The following is a 19,263-nucleotide window of genomic DNA, read 5'->3' on the forward strand; positions in this document are numbered from 1 at the left end:
ATGAATATTTTGTGCCTCAGATGCTGTTGCATTCATCCTATTTTGCTATGGCACTCCACATTACTGTATTCATGGTGCTTTCTGCTTTGCATTACTAATGCGCTGTAACTGTTCCCATACGAAAAGACACAAGTGTGGGTAATACAGAGAAGCCCCCAAGGACTCTCATTTCTTTGATCATGCTAATCCCTAACTGCTGATTCCCAACACTAAAGAATTCATTTTCCCAGCCAGCCTAGGCTGATGTAACTTATTTACTCTTTATTACATCAAGTGATAAATAAAATCGGCTTTCCTTGAGTGAGATCCATTGCTTGTAATAACTAATATACAGAAAATAAATAGCTTTTACTCTAAATTTCATTTTACTGATGACATAATTCTTGACAAGCAAATGCTTTCATGGTTTCCAAGACATCCAGATGATATAGTTCTTTGGATAATAACCTTTTTGTAATACTGCATGTACCGCCCCCAAAAATTATAAAAAGACATTTAAATAGCATCATTTAGATTAAATGGAAATCTAAAATTGCATCACATTTATTTAAGTGATGCTTGGTAAGGGGAAGTAAACAAGGCCATCTTACTATGCAACATATCACTTAACTTTTCAGCTAGCAATAAGAGTGGATTTAAGTGACAGGCGCAGAACCACATCACCTAAACCAAATCTGACAGCAGACTCTCTAGTAAAAGAAACTTGCTGACTGCTGTAGTTCTGAGAAAAGTCACATGATCTACAGAGTAGCTGCTGGAAACAATGAAGGAATGAAGTGAAAACTTTGCCTCAGAGCATTAGTTTAGATACAGTGGCACACCCACCTATATACAGGGGGCCTGCCTGATATTAAAAAAAGAAGAAAATATGTGGCATGCAGTAAGAACGCCTAACTTACTGTACTTGTTTCTTGAGTTTAATGGAGGACGTGGCAGAATAAGTGGCAGCATTTTCGATTAAATGGTCATATGCCAACTTGAGCTAACTAAAGCTGGAAGTAATGCAACACAAACACACTAGGTGAATGGTCTGTATTAAAAGAGATACGTGCAGTTTACGTAAACAACTAGGCCTTAAATGTGAATAGTCTGCATTAAAAAGTATGCATTTTTCTTGTACAGTTGTACAATACAAGTCAGTGCATTAACTATACTTTACATAACCACAATGTGCTCCAATTCTGTCATCTCCATTGCCCCAATAAGGGTTAGTAATTTAGCCAATCAAAGCCTCCAGTTGCTGGTTAAATTAAGTGCATATTCAGTTGCAGACATATGTAATTATTGCTTTCCATGCGGCCAGCCTGAAGTCCAATAGCCTGTTATTACAATAAATGGTTTTAAGTGAGTCCTGATGTTCTGCTCCTCCTCAGATTGCTATACTAGTGTCCCCTGTACTGCTCTACTGTACCATGTACTGCTGCCTGAAACACAATGCTGTCTTTTCTCCTTAAAGTCAAAACAGATACACCAATAGCCTCATGTCTAAGTTATCGTTTGAGTAAACAATTATTTTTGCCACTTATTTGCTGTGCTTCGGATAAGCCACTTGAGCATTTCTCAAACAAAAGGTAAGGGGGGGGGGGCTTTTTCCATGAACTCTGCTGAAGTGATGCAATAGTGTGATTTTGAGACATGTTTCAGGGCACCAAAACAGATTGATTTTAATTGGTGTTTTATCTATATTGTATTTGCCTCATGCAGTGAGAGAGGCAAGTACAGGTAGAACAATCTCTGGAGCTTTCCATACACTTTATCCAGATAATAAGCAGCTATTGCCTCTGACAGGCCATTTTTCCTGGAGATCTGCATGTCTGTAGAATTTGAATGTCCTGTCCATCACTCTACAACATTCGCTAATTAAAAGATTGTGCCAAAAGAGTTCCTGCCTGTGCTTGTGAAGTTGTAAATTCTAACATATTTTTTACATAATTACTTAAAGGGGAACTTCAGCCTAAACAAACATACTGTCATCAAGTTACATTAGTTATGTTAATTAGAATAGATAGGTAATATAATCTCTTACCCACCCGGTTTTAAAAGAACAGGCAAATGTTTGTGATTCATGGGGGCTGCCATCTTTGTCATGGGGGCAGCCATCTTTTTGGTTGGAAGGAGGTGACAAGGAGCTGGAGACGCAAGTTCCAATTATCCTGTGTCCTGATTACCCCTCCCAGCTGCACACGCTAGGCTTCAAATGTCAAATTCAAAATGTAAAAAAAAAAAAAAATTGCACCAAAACAGCAGAACGAGAACAACAAAATCAGAAATCCCATCAGGCTTTGCACAGCATCAGGGGAAAAAAGCCCGGGCAGTTTTCTTCTGTGCAGCTAAAAATGAGGCTTGTATAAGAGAAACAAAGTTCTGATGCTGTGAAACTGTTAAAGAAACACAAAGCCTTTTCAGTGCTGCTGAGTCCATTTTTAGTCCGGAGGTTCACTTTAAAACAATGCTTGCCTCTATACTGTTGTTTCAAGCATTGCTAATGTAAAATACAGGGCATTTTTTGAAAATAATGCATAACCTTTTTAGATTCCTAAGGAATGTTGGTGTCTGTAATTAGCCACCTGCAGCTGGATAACTGCCTCTGCGCACTGAAATAACTGGGAAACCACTAAGTCCCATTAGAATTTCTCGCAGTAAGGCATAGCTTACTCGGCGTGTGGCCTTCACTAAAGCCTCCGAGCAGCCCATCTACCGTACACACAGTTAATGCAAAACAAGAGATATACTTCAGTCTAGCCACTGTTCCCATGCACAGAGATGCTGCTATAAAGCCATAAACAAGCCATGTTACACAAAGGAGTCCCTAAATGCACTTAAAACTCAGTATCCGTATTTTAGCCAAAGACTTAGAATTTTACCTTTTATTTTAATGCAAAAGCTAGTCAGCTAGAAAATCCCCCAACACATTCTGGGTCCTCTTTTAATTAGGTTCTTTTTAAAATGATTAAAAAATAAAGTTTGCAGATGCAGTTAGGAATTAGTGGCCGTATAATTAGTAGTGTTTAAAAAAAAAAAAAATGAGGGCCTGCTCAATAAGGAAATGCATTTTGATTATTTCACTCCACTTTTCATATACAGGTATGTCAAAACCAGTATGGACAGCAAATACTGGATAATTAGCTGAAGTCTGTGCTGATCCCCTGCTTGAGTGATGTGTTTTTAAGCAACGTATCACCACTGCGTCTAGAGATCAACGGACACTCGGAAGTCCTTAGCATATCTCTGTTGAAGTGGTGGAAACATCTGAGGAAGTGTACAGGCTGCTCCTGCCTCACCTTTTAATGGAAATGTTGGCAGAGATAAACTTGTATTTTAGAAAAGAAACAAAATCAGAAAAAATAAATCACATTATTGTTCCGATTCCTCAGTTTAAAGGTGTTTTTTAAGCACAATAAGGTATAAATACACTAACAGTTTAAGCATTTCTAAAATGTATAAAAATGGAATCTTGATCAGTAATGTGTTGCAGTAGCTTCTTAAGGCTCTCCTATACGCTCCCTCCCTAGTTGTAAATTGTTCCTCTTCTCTCCTATTACATGCTTTCTATGGAGGACAGGAGTGTCAGAAGCCCTATTGCAGTACTTCATTAGAGACCTGTTTCAACAGAATTTAAAGGGAACCTGAAGCGAGTACAATTATTTCAAATAAAAACATGACATAGCTGCAAATGAATATTACATACTTACCTCGCCATCAGTACTTCTCAGACGTTCACCATTTTCTTCTTCCAGTGAACCCGTCCAGTTTTGACAATATTTTGTCAGAACTGAAGTATACCAGTTACTGTTAGTTATATATCAGCAGCTGTCAGTTACAACTGAATGTGCAAGGTAATGCCCATGTTTCCCTATGGCTCAAGTTGGTGATATTACAGTTTAACAGTGTGCTGACCAGGAAGCTGTTATGAGGTAATGGCTATTTTCAAAATGGAGAATTCCATTTATCACAGTGGACAAATGGGATGCAGGAGAGGAGGAAGAGATTGAGGAGTAGACTACATGGGAGGTAAGTATGACCTGTGTATGGTTATTTTGACTTTTTATTTTCAGTTCAGGTTCTCTTTAACCACACTTGGGCACTTCGGTACACTAACATTTTGAAAAGTAAAGGTCCATACACATGCGCAAATTCTGTTGAACACAGGGATTGGCGCTCAATCCTTTGGACAACACTTTGGAACAGAGTTCTGTACAGATGCATCGCTAGTCTAGAGGCTTGTTCTGTTCCTGTACAAGGACAATGGCACATCTCAGGATGGGGTGGCACCCAGTGGATAGGGCAAGTAGGAGTATAATAGGGCCAGTCTATGCTTGACTGAGACACCCACCAGTCCAGATTACTCAGGGGTGCTTTGGGGAGGATCTGGGGCCTAAGTACACACACTAGACTTGAGCATCTGGCCAACTCTGCCAAGTACCATTTAGCATGTGTACAAGGCTTTAGAATATTGATCTTCTGTAGCTCTGCTTGCTGGACTGACTGTCAGATCTTGTAAACAAAAAGCGGTCTTGCTTTACTAGTGGTGCAAACAAGCCTCTAACATTACATATGGAACTTCCTTATCTTTATGACAAAGCAGTAAACCAAGAACTTCTATGCTTAAAAAAAGCAGGTGGAGTTTCATACTATGTAATACTGACCCTTTCAGATTAAGCATTTATAACGAATCATAAGCAATAGTATTTAGCACTTTTTTGTGTATTGAGTATTGAAGTTGAATTGTGAGTCATAAAAATGAAATCTACCTGTAATATGAGATAGATATATATATATATATATATATATATATATATATATATATATATTGTGGACTGTTGCAGCCTCTTGCAGGATTCCACCATGCACAAACAGGGGTAGTGACCAGTTTTTCCCATACACCAGTCTGTTGCTCAGGCTTTATTTTGCAAGTTGCTCAAAACAATAAACAAAAAGGAAAATAAACATAGCCGTCTGGCTCCTGCCTACCTCACTCAGCAGTTCTGTCTATACTAGCAACACAAACATATTTGATCACAGTCCATGAAACAAAACAGAGCAACTTACAGTTTAGCAGGTTTGCAATTACTCACAGAGCTCCTTTTCCTTGCAGCTTTCAGGCAGACTGCATACAGGAAGCTCTCCCATTGTCCAGCCTGCTAACTTAAGTACTACACCTGTGTGAGCAGCACACAGATAGGAAAAACCCGGACTGGCTCCAGGTGGTCAGGGAACCCACCCAGCTCTTCCCTGACCGGCTCCAGGACCCTAGACTGGTTTTCTTTTTCCCAATAGGCTTCAGGAAAGAAGAAAACAACAATATTCCTGGAGCCTTTTAACACATGAAGTGCTGGAATCGTGGTGCAACATATACACCATCCAGCACTTTCTCTGATAAACATTGTGACACCCTGTCACATACCTCCCCCCTCTGTTCGAACCCGTGGGTACGGACACTTTCCATAAACATACAATAAGTACGGGAGAGAGCATCAGCATTAGCCTGCAGCTTTCCAGCTCTGTGCTCCACTGAGAAGTTGTAGTCTTGTAGAGACAGGAACCAGCGAGTTACTCTCGCATTCTGACCTTTTGCTTGTGCCATCCAGGTAAGGGGGGAGTGATCAGTCACCAAACGAAACCGACGGCCAAGCAGATAGTATCGTAGAGCCTCCAAGGCCCATTTGATGGCCAAACACTCACGCTCCACAATACTATAGTTTTTCTCAGCCGGAGTTAATTTTCTACTCAAGTATACCACTGGATGCTCCTCTCCATGCACCATCTGTGACAACACAGCGCCTAGGCCCACATTGGACGCATCCGTTTGTACCACAAACTTTTTTTTGAAATCAGGAGCAATCAAGACTGGCCCACTACATAACACTTCCTTGAGTTTACAGAATGCAACCTCAGCATCTTTGTTCCAAGTAATTCCCCCTGAGCTTTTGCCTTTGATTAGGTTCGTAAGTGGGGCAGCTATGGTGGCAAAATCTGGGACAAACCTCTGGTAATATCCTACCATGCCCAGAAATGTCCTGACCTGCTTTTTTGTGCAAGGTTGAGGCCATTCCTTGATTGCGTGTACCTTTTGGACCTGGGGTCTGATGAGGCCTTTTCCAATAATGTACCCTAGGTATCGTGCCTCTTCGAGGCCCAGGGCACATTTCTTTGGATTGGCAGTCAGACCGGCCTGCCGAATGGAGTTGATAACAGCTTGAACTTTGGGAAGATGACTTTCCCAGTCCGAACTGAATATCACAACGTCGTCAAGGTACGCCGATGCAAAATGCTGGTGTGGTCTGAGGACCTCATCCATCAGCCTCTGGAAGGTGGCTGGGGCCCCATGAAGCCCAAATGGCATTCGCACATAATGGAACAAGCCCTGTGGGGAAGAAAATGCTGTCTTCTCTCTAGCAGTTGGAGTAAGTGGAATCTGCCAGTACCCTCTGGTTAGATCCAGGGTGGTAATGTACCTTGCTGGCCCTAATCTTTCTATTAACTCATCCACCCGTGGCATCGGATAAGTGTCAAACTTTGAGACCTCGTTAAGTTTACGAAAATCATTGCAAAACCGCAATGAACCATCAGGTTTTGGTACCAAGACAATAGGGCTACTCCACTCACTATGTGATGGTTCAATAACCCCTAGTTCCAACATTCTCTGAATTTCCCCTGCTACTGCCTGCCTGCGGGCTTCAGGAATACGATATGGCTTCAGGCGAACCCGAGCTTGTGGATCGGTAACAATATCATGCTCAATGACATGAGTGCACCCTGGCAAATCTGAAAATACGTCAGCATTTCTAAGGAGGAATTCTTTTACTTCTTGGGCTTGGGGCCTTGATAAAGCCTCCGAGACCCTCACCTCAGGAACTCCTCCCTGGAGTGAAGGACTGAGACGCTCAGCTGCCATTGAGACTAAAGGGTCCTTCCAGGCCTTGATTAAATTAACATGATAGATCTGTATCTTTTTCCGTTTGTCAGGTTGGTGTACTTTATAATTCACATCCCCCATTTTTTCCACAATTTCATAGGGACCTTGCCACTTTGCTAGAAATTTACTTTCTGCTGTGGGGACCAGAACCAGGACCCGATCACCTGGCTCAAAAACCCTGAGTCTGGCTCCCCGATTATAGATACGACTCTGGGCTTCTTGAGCCTGCCTCATATGTTCCTGAACTATGGGCATTACTGCTGTGATGCGGTCCTGCATCTGTAAAACATGTTCCACAACTGAGCGGTGAGGAGAAGGCTCCTCTTCCCATGATTCTTTTGCAATATCTAAAAGTCCCCGGGGGTGTCGCCCGTACAAAAGCTCAAACGGGGAAAACCCAGTAGATGACTGAGGTACTTCACGAACTGCAAACATCAAGTAAGGGAGTAGGCAATCCCAGTCTCTCCCGTCTGCATCAACCACCCTTTTTAACATACTTTTGAGAGTTTTATTGAATCGCTCTACCAACCCGTCAGTTTGAGGGTGGTAGACTGATGTCCTTAACTGTTGTATACCCAGTAATTTACACAAATCTTTCATTACCCTAGACATAAAGGGCGTTCCTTGATCTGTCAGGATCTCTTTGGGTATACCTGTTCTAGCAAACATGTGAAACAGTTCCCGGGCAATTGTTTTAGCTGATGTGTTCCGTAAGGGAATCGCCTCTGGATATCTTGTGGCGTAGTCTAAAACCACCAGAATGTATTGATGTCCCTTTGCAGACTTCACCAGGGGCCCCACCAGATCCATAGCAATCCGGTGAAAAGGTACCTCAATGATGGGTAGTGGTACCAAGGGGCCCCGGAAATGAGGAGCAGGGGACGTCAACTGACATTCTGGGCAAGACCCACAGTAACGTTTGATTTCTGCAAACACCCCAGGCCAAAAAAACCTTTGGAGCACTCGTTGCTGAGTCTTCTCAGCAGCCAAGTGTCCTCCCATTGGGTTTTTATGAGCCAGGTCAAGTACAATTTTTCTGTGTGAACTAGGAACAACCAGTTGTTCCACCATTTCACCTCTTATATTATCAACACGATAAAGGAGATTATGGTTGACAACAAACTGAGGATACACATTCTCCAATCCTGTACCCTGGGCAACACCATTAATCACAGCCACATTTTCCCAAGCATGAGCTAAGGTTGGATCCCTTAACTGGGATGTGCCAAAGTTATCCTGAGAATACTCCAGTTCTGGCATAGGTGACTCTTCCACAGTCTCCTGGGACGCTTCAGTGTCCCCAACCAACACAGAGAGAGGGAATTGGTCAGGCTCAAGTGGGGCTACCCTTACAGCTGAGACTTCAGAACTTGAGTCCCCAATTTCTGGCAAAGAAGCTGAACATTCATCTCCCAAAGTTAAGGGAGTCTGGGGTGGGAACTCGACCTTCCAGAGTTCCCAAAACAAGGGAAAGTCACGTCCCAGTATAACACTATGCATCAATGATTTAGACACTCCAACCTCATGGGGTGTTACACCAAATTGGGTTTCAATTGGGACCACCGCTGTACCATAACTCTTTGCATCACCATGTATGCACAAAACACCAATACACTGTTTTTTCATCTGGTCTGGTGCTACCAGATCTGAATGTACAAGCGTGACCAGGCTCCCAGAGTCTAGCAATGCCTGGACACTCCTTCCACCCACTTTGACCAGCGCCATGTGGGCCACAGCAGATGTCAGACACGCAGGATGGGCAAAGAAGGATAACCGCCGTGCTGCTTCACACTCCATGGGCTCTGTGACCATAGGACACTTGGCAGCTACATGCCCCCAAGCTTTACACCGCCAGCACTGGATACTGGAGCCTGGTAGAGTATCTTTCGAACACCTGGTATCCATGTTGGTCTTCACCCATGTTTTAGAACCCCCAGGAGAACTTAGGGCTGATGTGCCTCTTCCTGGCCCTGCTGGCAGACGCCGCTTTGCAGGTAAGTTCTCTGGAGCCGACACACCTGCTAAAAACCCTTCTGCCGCTAGGTAGCGTTCTACCATCTCAACCAACTCATCTGCGGACTTTGGATCAGCATGACTAACCCACTTTCTTAACTCATGCGGCAGAGCTGTCAAGAATCGATCCATCGTGACCCTTTCGACAATCTGGGGTGCAGTGAGTATCTCAGGTTGTAACCATTTTCGCACAAGATAAATCAAATCATGCATCTGTGACCTGGGAGACTTATTAGACAGGTAATTCCAACGGTGCACTCGTTGGGCCCGCACAGCTGGAGTGACCCCCAACCGGCGGAGAATTTCTAGTTTTAATTTCTCATAGTCCTGAGCATCCTCAGCAGACAAATCAAAATATGCTTTCTGAGAATCACCGGTTAGAAACGGAGCAACCAAGCCTGCCCACTGGGTCTTAGGCCACGCCTCTCGCTCTGCTGTTCGCTCAAATGTATTCAGAAATGCTTCCACATCATCATGTGGAGTCATCTTTTGGAGAAAGTGGCTTGCTTTAACCAAGCCACTGTTACCAGTGGCACTGCCAGCTTGTTCCTGGCGCAAGTTCAGCTGCTGCAGAACCTCCGCAAGGGTTTCTCTGTCTTTCCTGGCAGCTTCAGCTTGCACATTCCTATCTCTCTCTGCTGCCTCAGCCAGGGCTGTCACCTGAGCACTCAGCAGACGTACAATTTCCTGCTGTGCCTCCTGCTGGGCAGCCTGCTGTGCAGCCAGCGCCTCCTGCTGGGCAGCCTGCTGTGCATTAGTCTCTCGCTGCAGCACATTTGCCTCTTGCTGGGCTGCACTAAGTTGAGCCAAGCGTAACACAAGATCTTCCATCGTTTTTACAAACAGCAGACGTGATGCAATGCAACCAACTTGCTAGATGAAACGCACTTGGTAGGGAATCTTTATGCCCGCATCCGAGCACCAATTGTGGACTGTTGCAGCCTCTTGCAGGATTCCACCATGCACAAACAGGGGTAGTGACCAGTTTTTCCCATACACCAGTCTGTTGCTCAGGCTTTATTTTGCAAGTTGCTCAAAACAATAAACAAAAAGGAAAATAAACATAGCCGTCTGGCTCCTGCCTACCTCACTCAGCAGTTCTGTCTATACTAGCAACACAAACATATTTGATCACAGTCCATGAAACAAAACAGAGCAACTTACAGTTTAGCAGGTTTGCAATTACTCACAGAGCTCCTTTTCCTTGCAGCTTTCAGGCAGACTGCATACAGGAAGCTCTCCCATTGTCCAGCCTGCTAACTTAAGTACTACACCTGTGTGAGCAGCACACAGATAGGAAAAACCCGGACTGGCTCCAGGTGGTCAGGGAACCCACCCAGCTCTTCCCTGACCGGCTCCAGGACCCTAGACTGGTTTTCTTTTTCCCAATAGGCTTCAGGAAAGAAGAAAACAACAATATTCCTGGAGCCTTTTAACACATGAAGTGCTGGAATCGTGGTGCAACATATACACCATCCAGCACTTTCTCTGATAAACATTGTGACACCCTGTCACAATATATATATATATATATATATATATATATATATATATATATAAAAATATATATATATATATATATATATATATATATATATATATATATATATATATATATATATACACATATACACACAGCCCGCTTATCAGACAGGGAAAGAGTTAGTTTCAGGCTGTGGGTTAATGTACCTAAAGAGATTAATTGAAAGGATCAGCCAAGCTCACTGTAGAGCTCTGCTGACATCACCAATGCCTCATTACTTTCAGTTTTGTTAGTAAAATCCTTAGCAAAGAGGTTGGGGGTTGAAAGCAGAGCCTAATGATCCTTAAGATGCATGTAGATATAAGTCATTAATAACCATGTACATTTCTATAATTCAACTCAACAGCAAAATAAATGTTTTATACAAGAAACAATAGAGAAACACATTGTTTTTTTGCCTGGCATATCTATAGGCCCAGGTTGAACTGAACCACTATCTACATGGAGTTTGATTTAAGGCAGCAAATTACTGTTTTGCATAGCATTTTAGTAAGAGGGCTCTTTTTGGCCCCCTTACACACTCCCAGAAGTTCTGGTTCACCATGATCTTTCTGGGCAATGTGTTACTCCAACTTTAAAGGAAACCTACATTTGCAATGGCTTTGTCAAGAAAACTTAGCAGCTTCAAGAATTGAGAATAAATTGATTCATTTCAAAGATGATCTGGAAGCAGCTGCTAAAAACATATGATCTCTGAACAAAAAATTGACAACTTTAGAGCTGTGTGGGTACTGATCCCACAACATCTTGTATCACAGGCAGCCACACACAGATGTTTCAGTACCAGCAGAAGCCATGGCATGAAAGGTCCATCATCTACCAGTAACTGTAAACCTCTTCTCATAATTCTCTGAATCAAATGTTCTGGAAAAAATGTCTCCCAATTAAAGAAGAACTGTATGGAAGGAAGGGGGAGGGGGGATAATAATATACAAAAGGTATAATGTGCAGAACCACCAATGGGAATCTAAGCACCATGTCACAGCATTTCACAGCCAGGCAGAATATAAATATATACAGTATATGTATCTATTGATTTATATCAATATATATAAAATGTTTGAAAACCAGTCAAAAGTTTTTAATCGCTTTTTGTTTGATAATCTAATAATGCAGGATAGGCTTAAGTCTCACCGTTAAATATAGTTAAGCAAAAAATTGCACACTTTTGTTTTAAAAAATTGTATCCAGTAAGGTGTAAACACAAGCTAAAACAAATATATATTCATGATATATTATCATAAACCCAATGACAATAAACAATGAAATTACTCTTTCACTGAAATATGCTAATGAACCTTCAAGCTACTCCCTGCAATCAAACCTCTCTAATTTAGCAGTTGTAAAGGACACAAAACTTGTGTTAGACATCATAGCAGCATTCACTATCAAAGCTGACATTAGCTGTCCTCTGTATGATCATTTCCTTGACGAGGCAAGTCAAAGTGAAATAATAGCTGCTGTCACAGCCAGTTAGTATTCCTGCAAACTGAGCCTGCTTTGGGCACCTGATGGGTATTCTCTTGGCAGTATCGAAGCACCTCTTGGTAATTTAATGTGGCACAACAGACTCTGCAAAAGAGTATTGAATCGGTTTTTTAGACCCTGAATTAATTACAAACACAATCAACTTGACTATTGTAATGGTGGCTTTACCGCTACCAGATACTGTATGTTTGCTGTGTGAGTGTAAGAAAAGGCAATGTACTGTGAAGTCTAATGGAGAATGAGCACAAAGGGAAACTGCTCAGGGTAATAGTGTGTGACACATACTGCTGCAATGGGCATGATGCTACATGCTTCTTTCAGCAAATTCACATCATTTATTAAACTCCTACCTGCAGTGCAACATATTTGGATCATCCCAAAAACTTGAACTCTGTCCAAGTTTTTGAAGCTGTTGTGAGATTTGCCAATGATTCGCCATTATTTATTAATTTTACAATACAGGTCTCGTTTTTTTGTTTACTTTGTATAAATGGAATTATTTACACAATTGAAGCAAAGGGAAGATAAACATGTTTTAACGCTGTAGGCGATAAATAAATAGTATTAAGAAGCCTGCCTTTGCAAGGATGTTCAGTTAGATTTTATTTCTACTTTAAACAAGAAATGTATTTGTACTTTAGGATGATTTCCTTCAGAAAATATAATTTTGCTGTGCACTTTCTTCTGTTTAATGCATGATTAGGCCTATTGTCTGAACTAGAATTCATAATTAAAATATAAAATGAACAATGACTGGAATGACACATCCACTGTCCAGTAGTTAGATGTTGGGTTTTCTCATTTCGAAAAATAATACATATGCTGGCTATGATTTTAGAAAGACAAAGTGCAAAAAAAAAAAAGCTACTATCTATAAAGTGTTAAGAAATTACATCTGAATGTCACGTGTATCCTAAAGAGGAACTCCAGGCACTGGGGAAATACCCTAATCACTTTCCTGACTTCTTTGGATAAGGTTCACAGTGGTGCATCATTGTTCCCTTTTTGAAATGTAGCTTGCCGCACTGCAACGCAACATTCATAGAGTGACAGGAGTGTGTGGCATCGTAATGAACTGTTTGCAGTGCATTACCGCAAAACGCGTTAGTGAAGCATAGTTTTCATTGGCTGTAAGCTTCACTGTAGGTGACACTTGACGCAGATAACACGCAGTGCAATTTTTTTTCACTCTGTTGTGTTGTGTGCCTGCTGTTACACGGAATGCATGGCAAATACCACTGTGAACATAGCCTTCAACTTTAAAAAAATAAAGCTTTCAGACACCTTAGATTAGTTTATAATATCCTGGTGACATAAAACTCTGGTTCCATAGTACTATACCAGTTGTAAGGTGAATGGGACAGGTTGATGCTACCTCCTACACCAACTCTCTGTTGGACAAAGGACTACTCTTCCCAGTATCCCTTGCAGTGACAGTTACCCGCTAAAGCTCAGCTGATGATGATGATGATGGTGGTGGATTTCAACTTGCAGAAGTAAATTTGCAGTAATGTACTCTCTCTAGTCATACCAAAGCAGGAGCTGTAGTTATTTGTTGTTTTGGAAAAATTATAGGCAGCTAGAGGGTTGAAGGTTTTTACTGTCCTAGACCTAACTCATATGCTGATGCAGTCCCACTCTGATTTCTGCATTGATGCAGAGGATGAAGTAGGACAGCAGAGGGGGTGAGGCTGCACTTTCAAAATGTAAAAGAACACACAGGGGGCTTAGTGGCAAATCTTTTTTTTTTGTCAGTAATATCCTTGATAGATTCCATCTGCTAACAGTAGCATATACTTCAACCTGCAAACAAAGCACACCTTCTGCATGAATACAATGTGGTATGTGTATTACTAAAGCCCACTACAGCTCTATTGTTAAAGCGGTATTGTCACCATAAAAATCAAATTTCAACAGCAACTGGTCTGAGTGTATTAAGTGATAAAGATGCTAATCCTGCATTCAAAACTTGCAAAACGTTTTCTGCTGTTATGGTTTGGAGTTATCACATACTTTAGGAGCACAGGCCCTAGTGCCAAACAGTGCCAAACAGTTGAATGCTCCTCTTCCATTTATTTCCCTGCCTAGCTGCTCATCAGAAACACCCTCTGATCACTTGTGTTTACAAGCAAGGCTGAGGTGACTCAGAGTGATTGGAGGATAAGACAGTGCAATTCCTAGTATATACCTCAGTGGGAGTGTCTGAAGACTTTGGGAGGAGGGCAGCTAATGAATACACAATGAGCAAGAGAAAGGAGGGGGGAAAACAAGAGTCAGGGAGGATATGATGTCAGCATTAGCTTGGCAAGATGGCCACTGCCTAGAATAGAATAGGATTTTCTGCTTTTCCTTTATAAAATTCACAGGAATCATTATGTGGATAGCACAATATATCTGTTATGTAAGTAAAAGTAGTATTTATCTACTTATATATGTGTTTTTTATTTCTAGGTTAGCATGGGTGTTGCTTGTTCTTTAAAGCAACAAAAAAGTACTCTTACCATATCTGCTAGCAGAAGTCCTGGATACAGTAGAGTTATTGACAGCATTGTACGCTGTGACTTGCTTAGAGACTAATGCCACGGCTGCACCATCTGGAACCTGATGAAAGAAAAATGGTTTGTTATTATATGTATACAGGTTATATCATTGTTTTTACATATACACAGTGTATGTCACTGATAAATAGAATTAGTTATTCATTGGTAAAGCCTCAAAATTGTCTCATACACCAGACAGGTAATTATGATGCACACTTATGCCCGGTTATTTTGGTGCCCCATAGAGATTACATGGCGGTGCCAGCTGTATAATTATGGCACATGGTATTTAACCACAGCGGAGGATTTATTGGCGGACCAAATTAGTGGCTTCAATTTGCAGCACATGGGGGGGGGGGGGATATAGTGTTAAACATAGGGTGTGTGTGTGTGTGTGTGTGTGTGTGTGTGTGTGTGTGTGTGTGTGTGTGTGTGTGTGTGTGTGTGTGTAGGGGTGTGTGTAAGGGTGTGTGTGTAGGGGTGTGTGTGTAGGGGTGTGTGTGTAGGGGTGTGTGTGTAGGGGTGTGTGTGTAGGGGTGTGTGTGTAGGGGTGTGTGTGTGTGTGTAGGGGTGTGTGTGTGTGTGTGTGTGCAGGGGTGTGTGTGTGTGTGTGTGTGTGTGTGTGTGTGTGTGTGTGTGTGTGTGTGTGTAGGGGTGTGTGTAAGGGTGTGTGTAGGGGTGTGTGTGTGTGTGTGTGTGTGTGTGTGTAGGTGTGTGTGTGTGTGTGTGTAGGGGTGTGTGTGTGTGTGTAGGGGTGTGTGTGTAGGGGGTGTAAGTTAGGTTATGTTGGGTGATTACTATAGGATTATTCTGGGAATAGTATGCCCGGCACACAAAACAAAATGTTTACCTCTCATACACACCATATCCCAATCCATGGCTATGTCATACTGACAAACTGGATAGCAAACGGGTGGCAAAGACTTGCCAAATGTCACTTGTAAACATGTATTAGGTAATGATAAAATGTCTTAGTAAGATAGTAACTCAGATCAAATGATCACCATTAAACTCCTTTAGCCAAATTATTTCTTTCTTTTGATTTTCAATGCAGAGAGGATACAGAGGGATGACACCCCCCCCCTCCGGTTCTCATGGCTATCTATGTGTTCATCAATATTCCTTTTTTGCTCTTGCATAACTGTAAGGGGTACATCTCTATAACGGACACAGTACTAAAGATTTCTCGTTCTATGCAAAATGAATGAAGGAATTTTCCAGTATTAAATTTTAGGTTTGATATGTGGAATGCTTTTTTGGGTTGGGAACGCCCACGCAAAATAAGTTAATTATGACACTAGTCACAAGAAAACTACTGTATTTTGTGGACTATAAGACTCACTTTTTCTCCCCCCAAAAGTGGGTAAAAAAAAAAAGTCACTGGGCTTGATTCATGCTTAATGACTACAGGGAGTGTTATAATTCCCTGCGCACACTATGCAGCCATAGTGTGCGCAGTACAATTACATTGGGCTGAATTCGTTTAAAAAGCGTTTCTTCACATTAAGGCTGGTTTCACAGTGGGACGTTACAGGCGCACGTTAGAGCAGCCTGTAACGCAGCCCACCGCACAGTAATGAAAAATCAATGGGGCTGTTCACAGTGTGGACGTTGCGTTACATTGTAACGCTGCGTCACAAGACAACGTACTGCATGCAGTACTTTGGACACGGCAGAGCCGCGTTAGACTGCTTGCACATGCTCAGTAATGTTGGGGAGGAGCGGAGAGCGGCCAGGCACATGGCTAATTAATATGCACTGCACGTTATGACGTGCAGTGTTTACTTCCTGGAGCAGCCGCTCTGTGCGGCGATTGGCCGGCGGGACCACGTGATGCCGCATGCGCACAAGAGTGCGCATCACGGCATCACTGACGCCAGAGTGAGCTGCACAACGCGGCTCACTCTGACGTCCAGATCCAGCACCACCAGGCGTTGAGTTAGGGGGACGTTATGCGACCTTAACGCCCCCTCTAACGCAACGTCCTGGTGTAAAATTAGCCTTAATGATCACTTCACTGAACCCGCCCGTAGCGCTGCAGTTACAGTAGTTTCAAAGAACAATATTGCTGCACTTTGATTTGCCCAGTAGCCTGATTGTCACTTGACAATCATGCTACTGGGCCAATCAAAGTGCAGCAATATTGTTCTTTGAAACTACTGGACCCACCGGGCTGCGGGCGGGTTCAGTGGAGCAATGGTTAAATGTAATGAAGCGCTCTTTAAACTAATGGAGCCCAGTGTAATTGGACTGTGCACACTATGGCTGCATAGCGTGCACATGGAATTATAACACTCCCTGTAGTCATTAAGCTGCGCTGCTGTAGCAGCGCAGCTTAGTGAATCAAGCCCACTGCATCTTATTGTCCAAATGCAGGAAGTTCCTGACTTGTGAACACCTGCCAATACGAACCTCCAAACTGCCACAATGTCAGGGACTCCCTGTACTGTGCCCATGCAGAGGATGATACAGGGGACTAACTGAGAAAACACGGGGACACTAAGGGGCATAGGCAGAGGACACAATGAGGCCAGAGGTGGACACATGAGTAACATGGGATGACACAAGGGGAGAGAGGAGGACACAGGGATACACAAGAGGTACAAGGGGGCATGAGGTACAAAAGGGGCATACTGCACAAGATGCCCCTTCACAATAGATGCACAAGGTTTAGTATATATTTGTTCCCCTGGTTTTTATCTTCTAAACCTAGCTGTGTCTTATGGTCAGCAGCGTCTTATGGTCAGGAGCGTCTTATAGTCCGGAAAATACGGCAATAGCTGAAAAGTGGAGGAACCCCACTTCCCCCATTGGCACAAGTGGCTTTGCAGGATGTAGTCCTTCATGGAATGTGAATCTAGTAGTGAGTTTTTCTCGTTTCTTTTCCCTTCTCTTTGCCTTTTCTCCCTTTCTTTTGAGCTATGAGATTACTCTCAAAATAATGCAGGGGGGAGGGGGGATTAAGGGGTAGTTGGGAGTCGGTAATGAATAATACAAACTATGATGCACACTACTATTATTATCTCAACACTCATGAAGCTAGGCTTCTTAGTTGGGAAACAGCAAAAGCACCTGCTGACGTTTGCAAATACGAAAAAAGAAAATATAAAAATAATAAAAACAATGATTAAAAAAAAAGAAAGAAAATAAAAAGGTCTGCCGTCATGCTTTAGTGTTTCTTAGCTCTAGTAAAATCTACTGGAAATGAAAAAAAGATTAGTGAAGGCAGTGCTGTTCAATATGATAAACTTTGAGAAACTACACATCTCTGGCTAAGTCCTGTTTAGTGGGAGCTCACCTTACCATCAGTTATTACCTTTAGAAACATCTCAATACACAGAATTACATGAGCCCCTAGTAATAGAACTTGCCCTCCTGATTCATTAGCTATTTACATAAAACACTCCATCTGCTTTTATATGATAAGCATAGCCTTGAACTGAGGTCTCCCACTAATTACTAATTCAGATGAGCAGTGCCAAATGCCATACAATTTCTGTTTGACACTCTGAGATGTTGTTGATCAGTTTTATTGTAATGGCCAATTATCTCAGCATGTGATTATTACAATTAAGTCTCATCATTGAGAACTATGTAAGTAAATCTTTTCACCTAGGGCAAAATGTTTCTATGGACAGCAAGGCCCACTGTTCCTGGTGATATTTTTACCTCTTGTTCATAAAGAATACATCAGTTTAGAGGAGTTGTGTTTTATGAATAGATCTGGGTTTTTTTTGTTTTGTTTTTTAACTTTATATAGATAGTTTTATGTGAAAAACAGGCGCTAGGCCACGGCCGCTCGCCCATTCCCCACCGATCTCCGAAGAATATGCACACAGGGAGATGTTGCTTGCTTGGCAGTTGGAAAAAGCTGTTAATTCCCACAATGCAATGGGGTTCACAAACAGAAAACTGTCAGGTCTGGAAGCATGGACACAGGACGAACAGGGGTTTTGTTTTATACGACATATATATTTTTTTCACAATGACGTAATTGTTTATACTAATTACTTTAGTGAAAGGTTCTCAGTATGCAGTATATGTAATTTCAGGTAGCACTCCTAAAAGGTCCAGTGGACATTAGTACTTATCACAATAAATTATTTTAAAAAGTTTAGTAATTACTTGGGAAAATGTGAAAAAGCCATAGTTTAGTACTTGAAAATACCGGTCACTTGTTTTATAGGTGTGGTACAAAATGAAGTGAAGCTTTTTAATTTCTAGTGGAACTCTTAGGTTATCCCGAAATCCCTCGGTTAAGACTTTTTACACTAAAGCAAATTTCTTGAAGCTTAGAGGGGTGATTGACAATACCCCATTTATCACCTCATTATCAACTTCCATCCCCTACCGTCTTGACTTTGGGTCCCTTTGTCTCACTGTATTTTCTACTTGTTTTCCCTTCTTGTTGTATCCTCTTCCTGCTGTCATAACTGCTTGTCACCACTTCCCTCGGTCATCACTACTCAAGCACAGATGACAGCAGGAAGGGTCGACCCCTTCCTGCTGTCATTGGTGCTTAGCAAAGAAATGAACAGCGCTACTTAAAAACAGATAAGTGCCTACCTGCAAGAGAGTGCAAGCCCCACTTGTGGGATAAAATACACACCTAGCATACACATAACCTGTCTACCACTGGAGGATCTTGGTTACCTGTACCAGCTTGCATGCAACTTGTTAAGTACTCGTCCCTCCCACTGCAGAGAAGTCATCCCCCTATGGGAGGGGACCTAACACTAACTAAATCCTAACCTATGCATATG

The 19,263-nt window shown here is 42.1% G+C and overlaps 1 protein-coding gene across 2 annotated transcripts in view; it reads right to left on the bottom strand.

Annotated features, from left to right (window-relative positions):
• Positions 1-19,263, bottom strand: part of PLXNA4 (plexin A4) — a 910,299-nt gene that overhangs the window by 51,415 nt on the left and 839,621 nt on the right. For both annotated transcript variants that reach the window (XM_068276018.1, XM_068276019.1), the window contains one exon: positions 14,462-14,561. In XM_068276018.1, the coding sequence (XP_068132119.1) occupies positions 14,462-14,561 (100 nt within the window). The remainder of the gene's footprint in view (positions 1-14,461; positions 14,562-19,263) is intronic.

The sequence above is a fragment of the Hyperolius riggenbachi genome, chromosome 3, assembly GCF_040937935.1.
Source record: "Hyperolius riggenbachi isolate aHypRig1 chromosome 3, aHypRig1.pri, whole genome shotgun sequence".
Taxonomy (NCBI): domain Eukaryota; kingdom Metazoa; phylum Chordata; class Amphibia; order Anura; family Hyperoliidae; genus Hyperolius; species Hyperolius riggenbachi.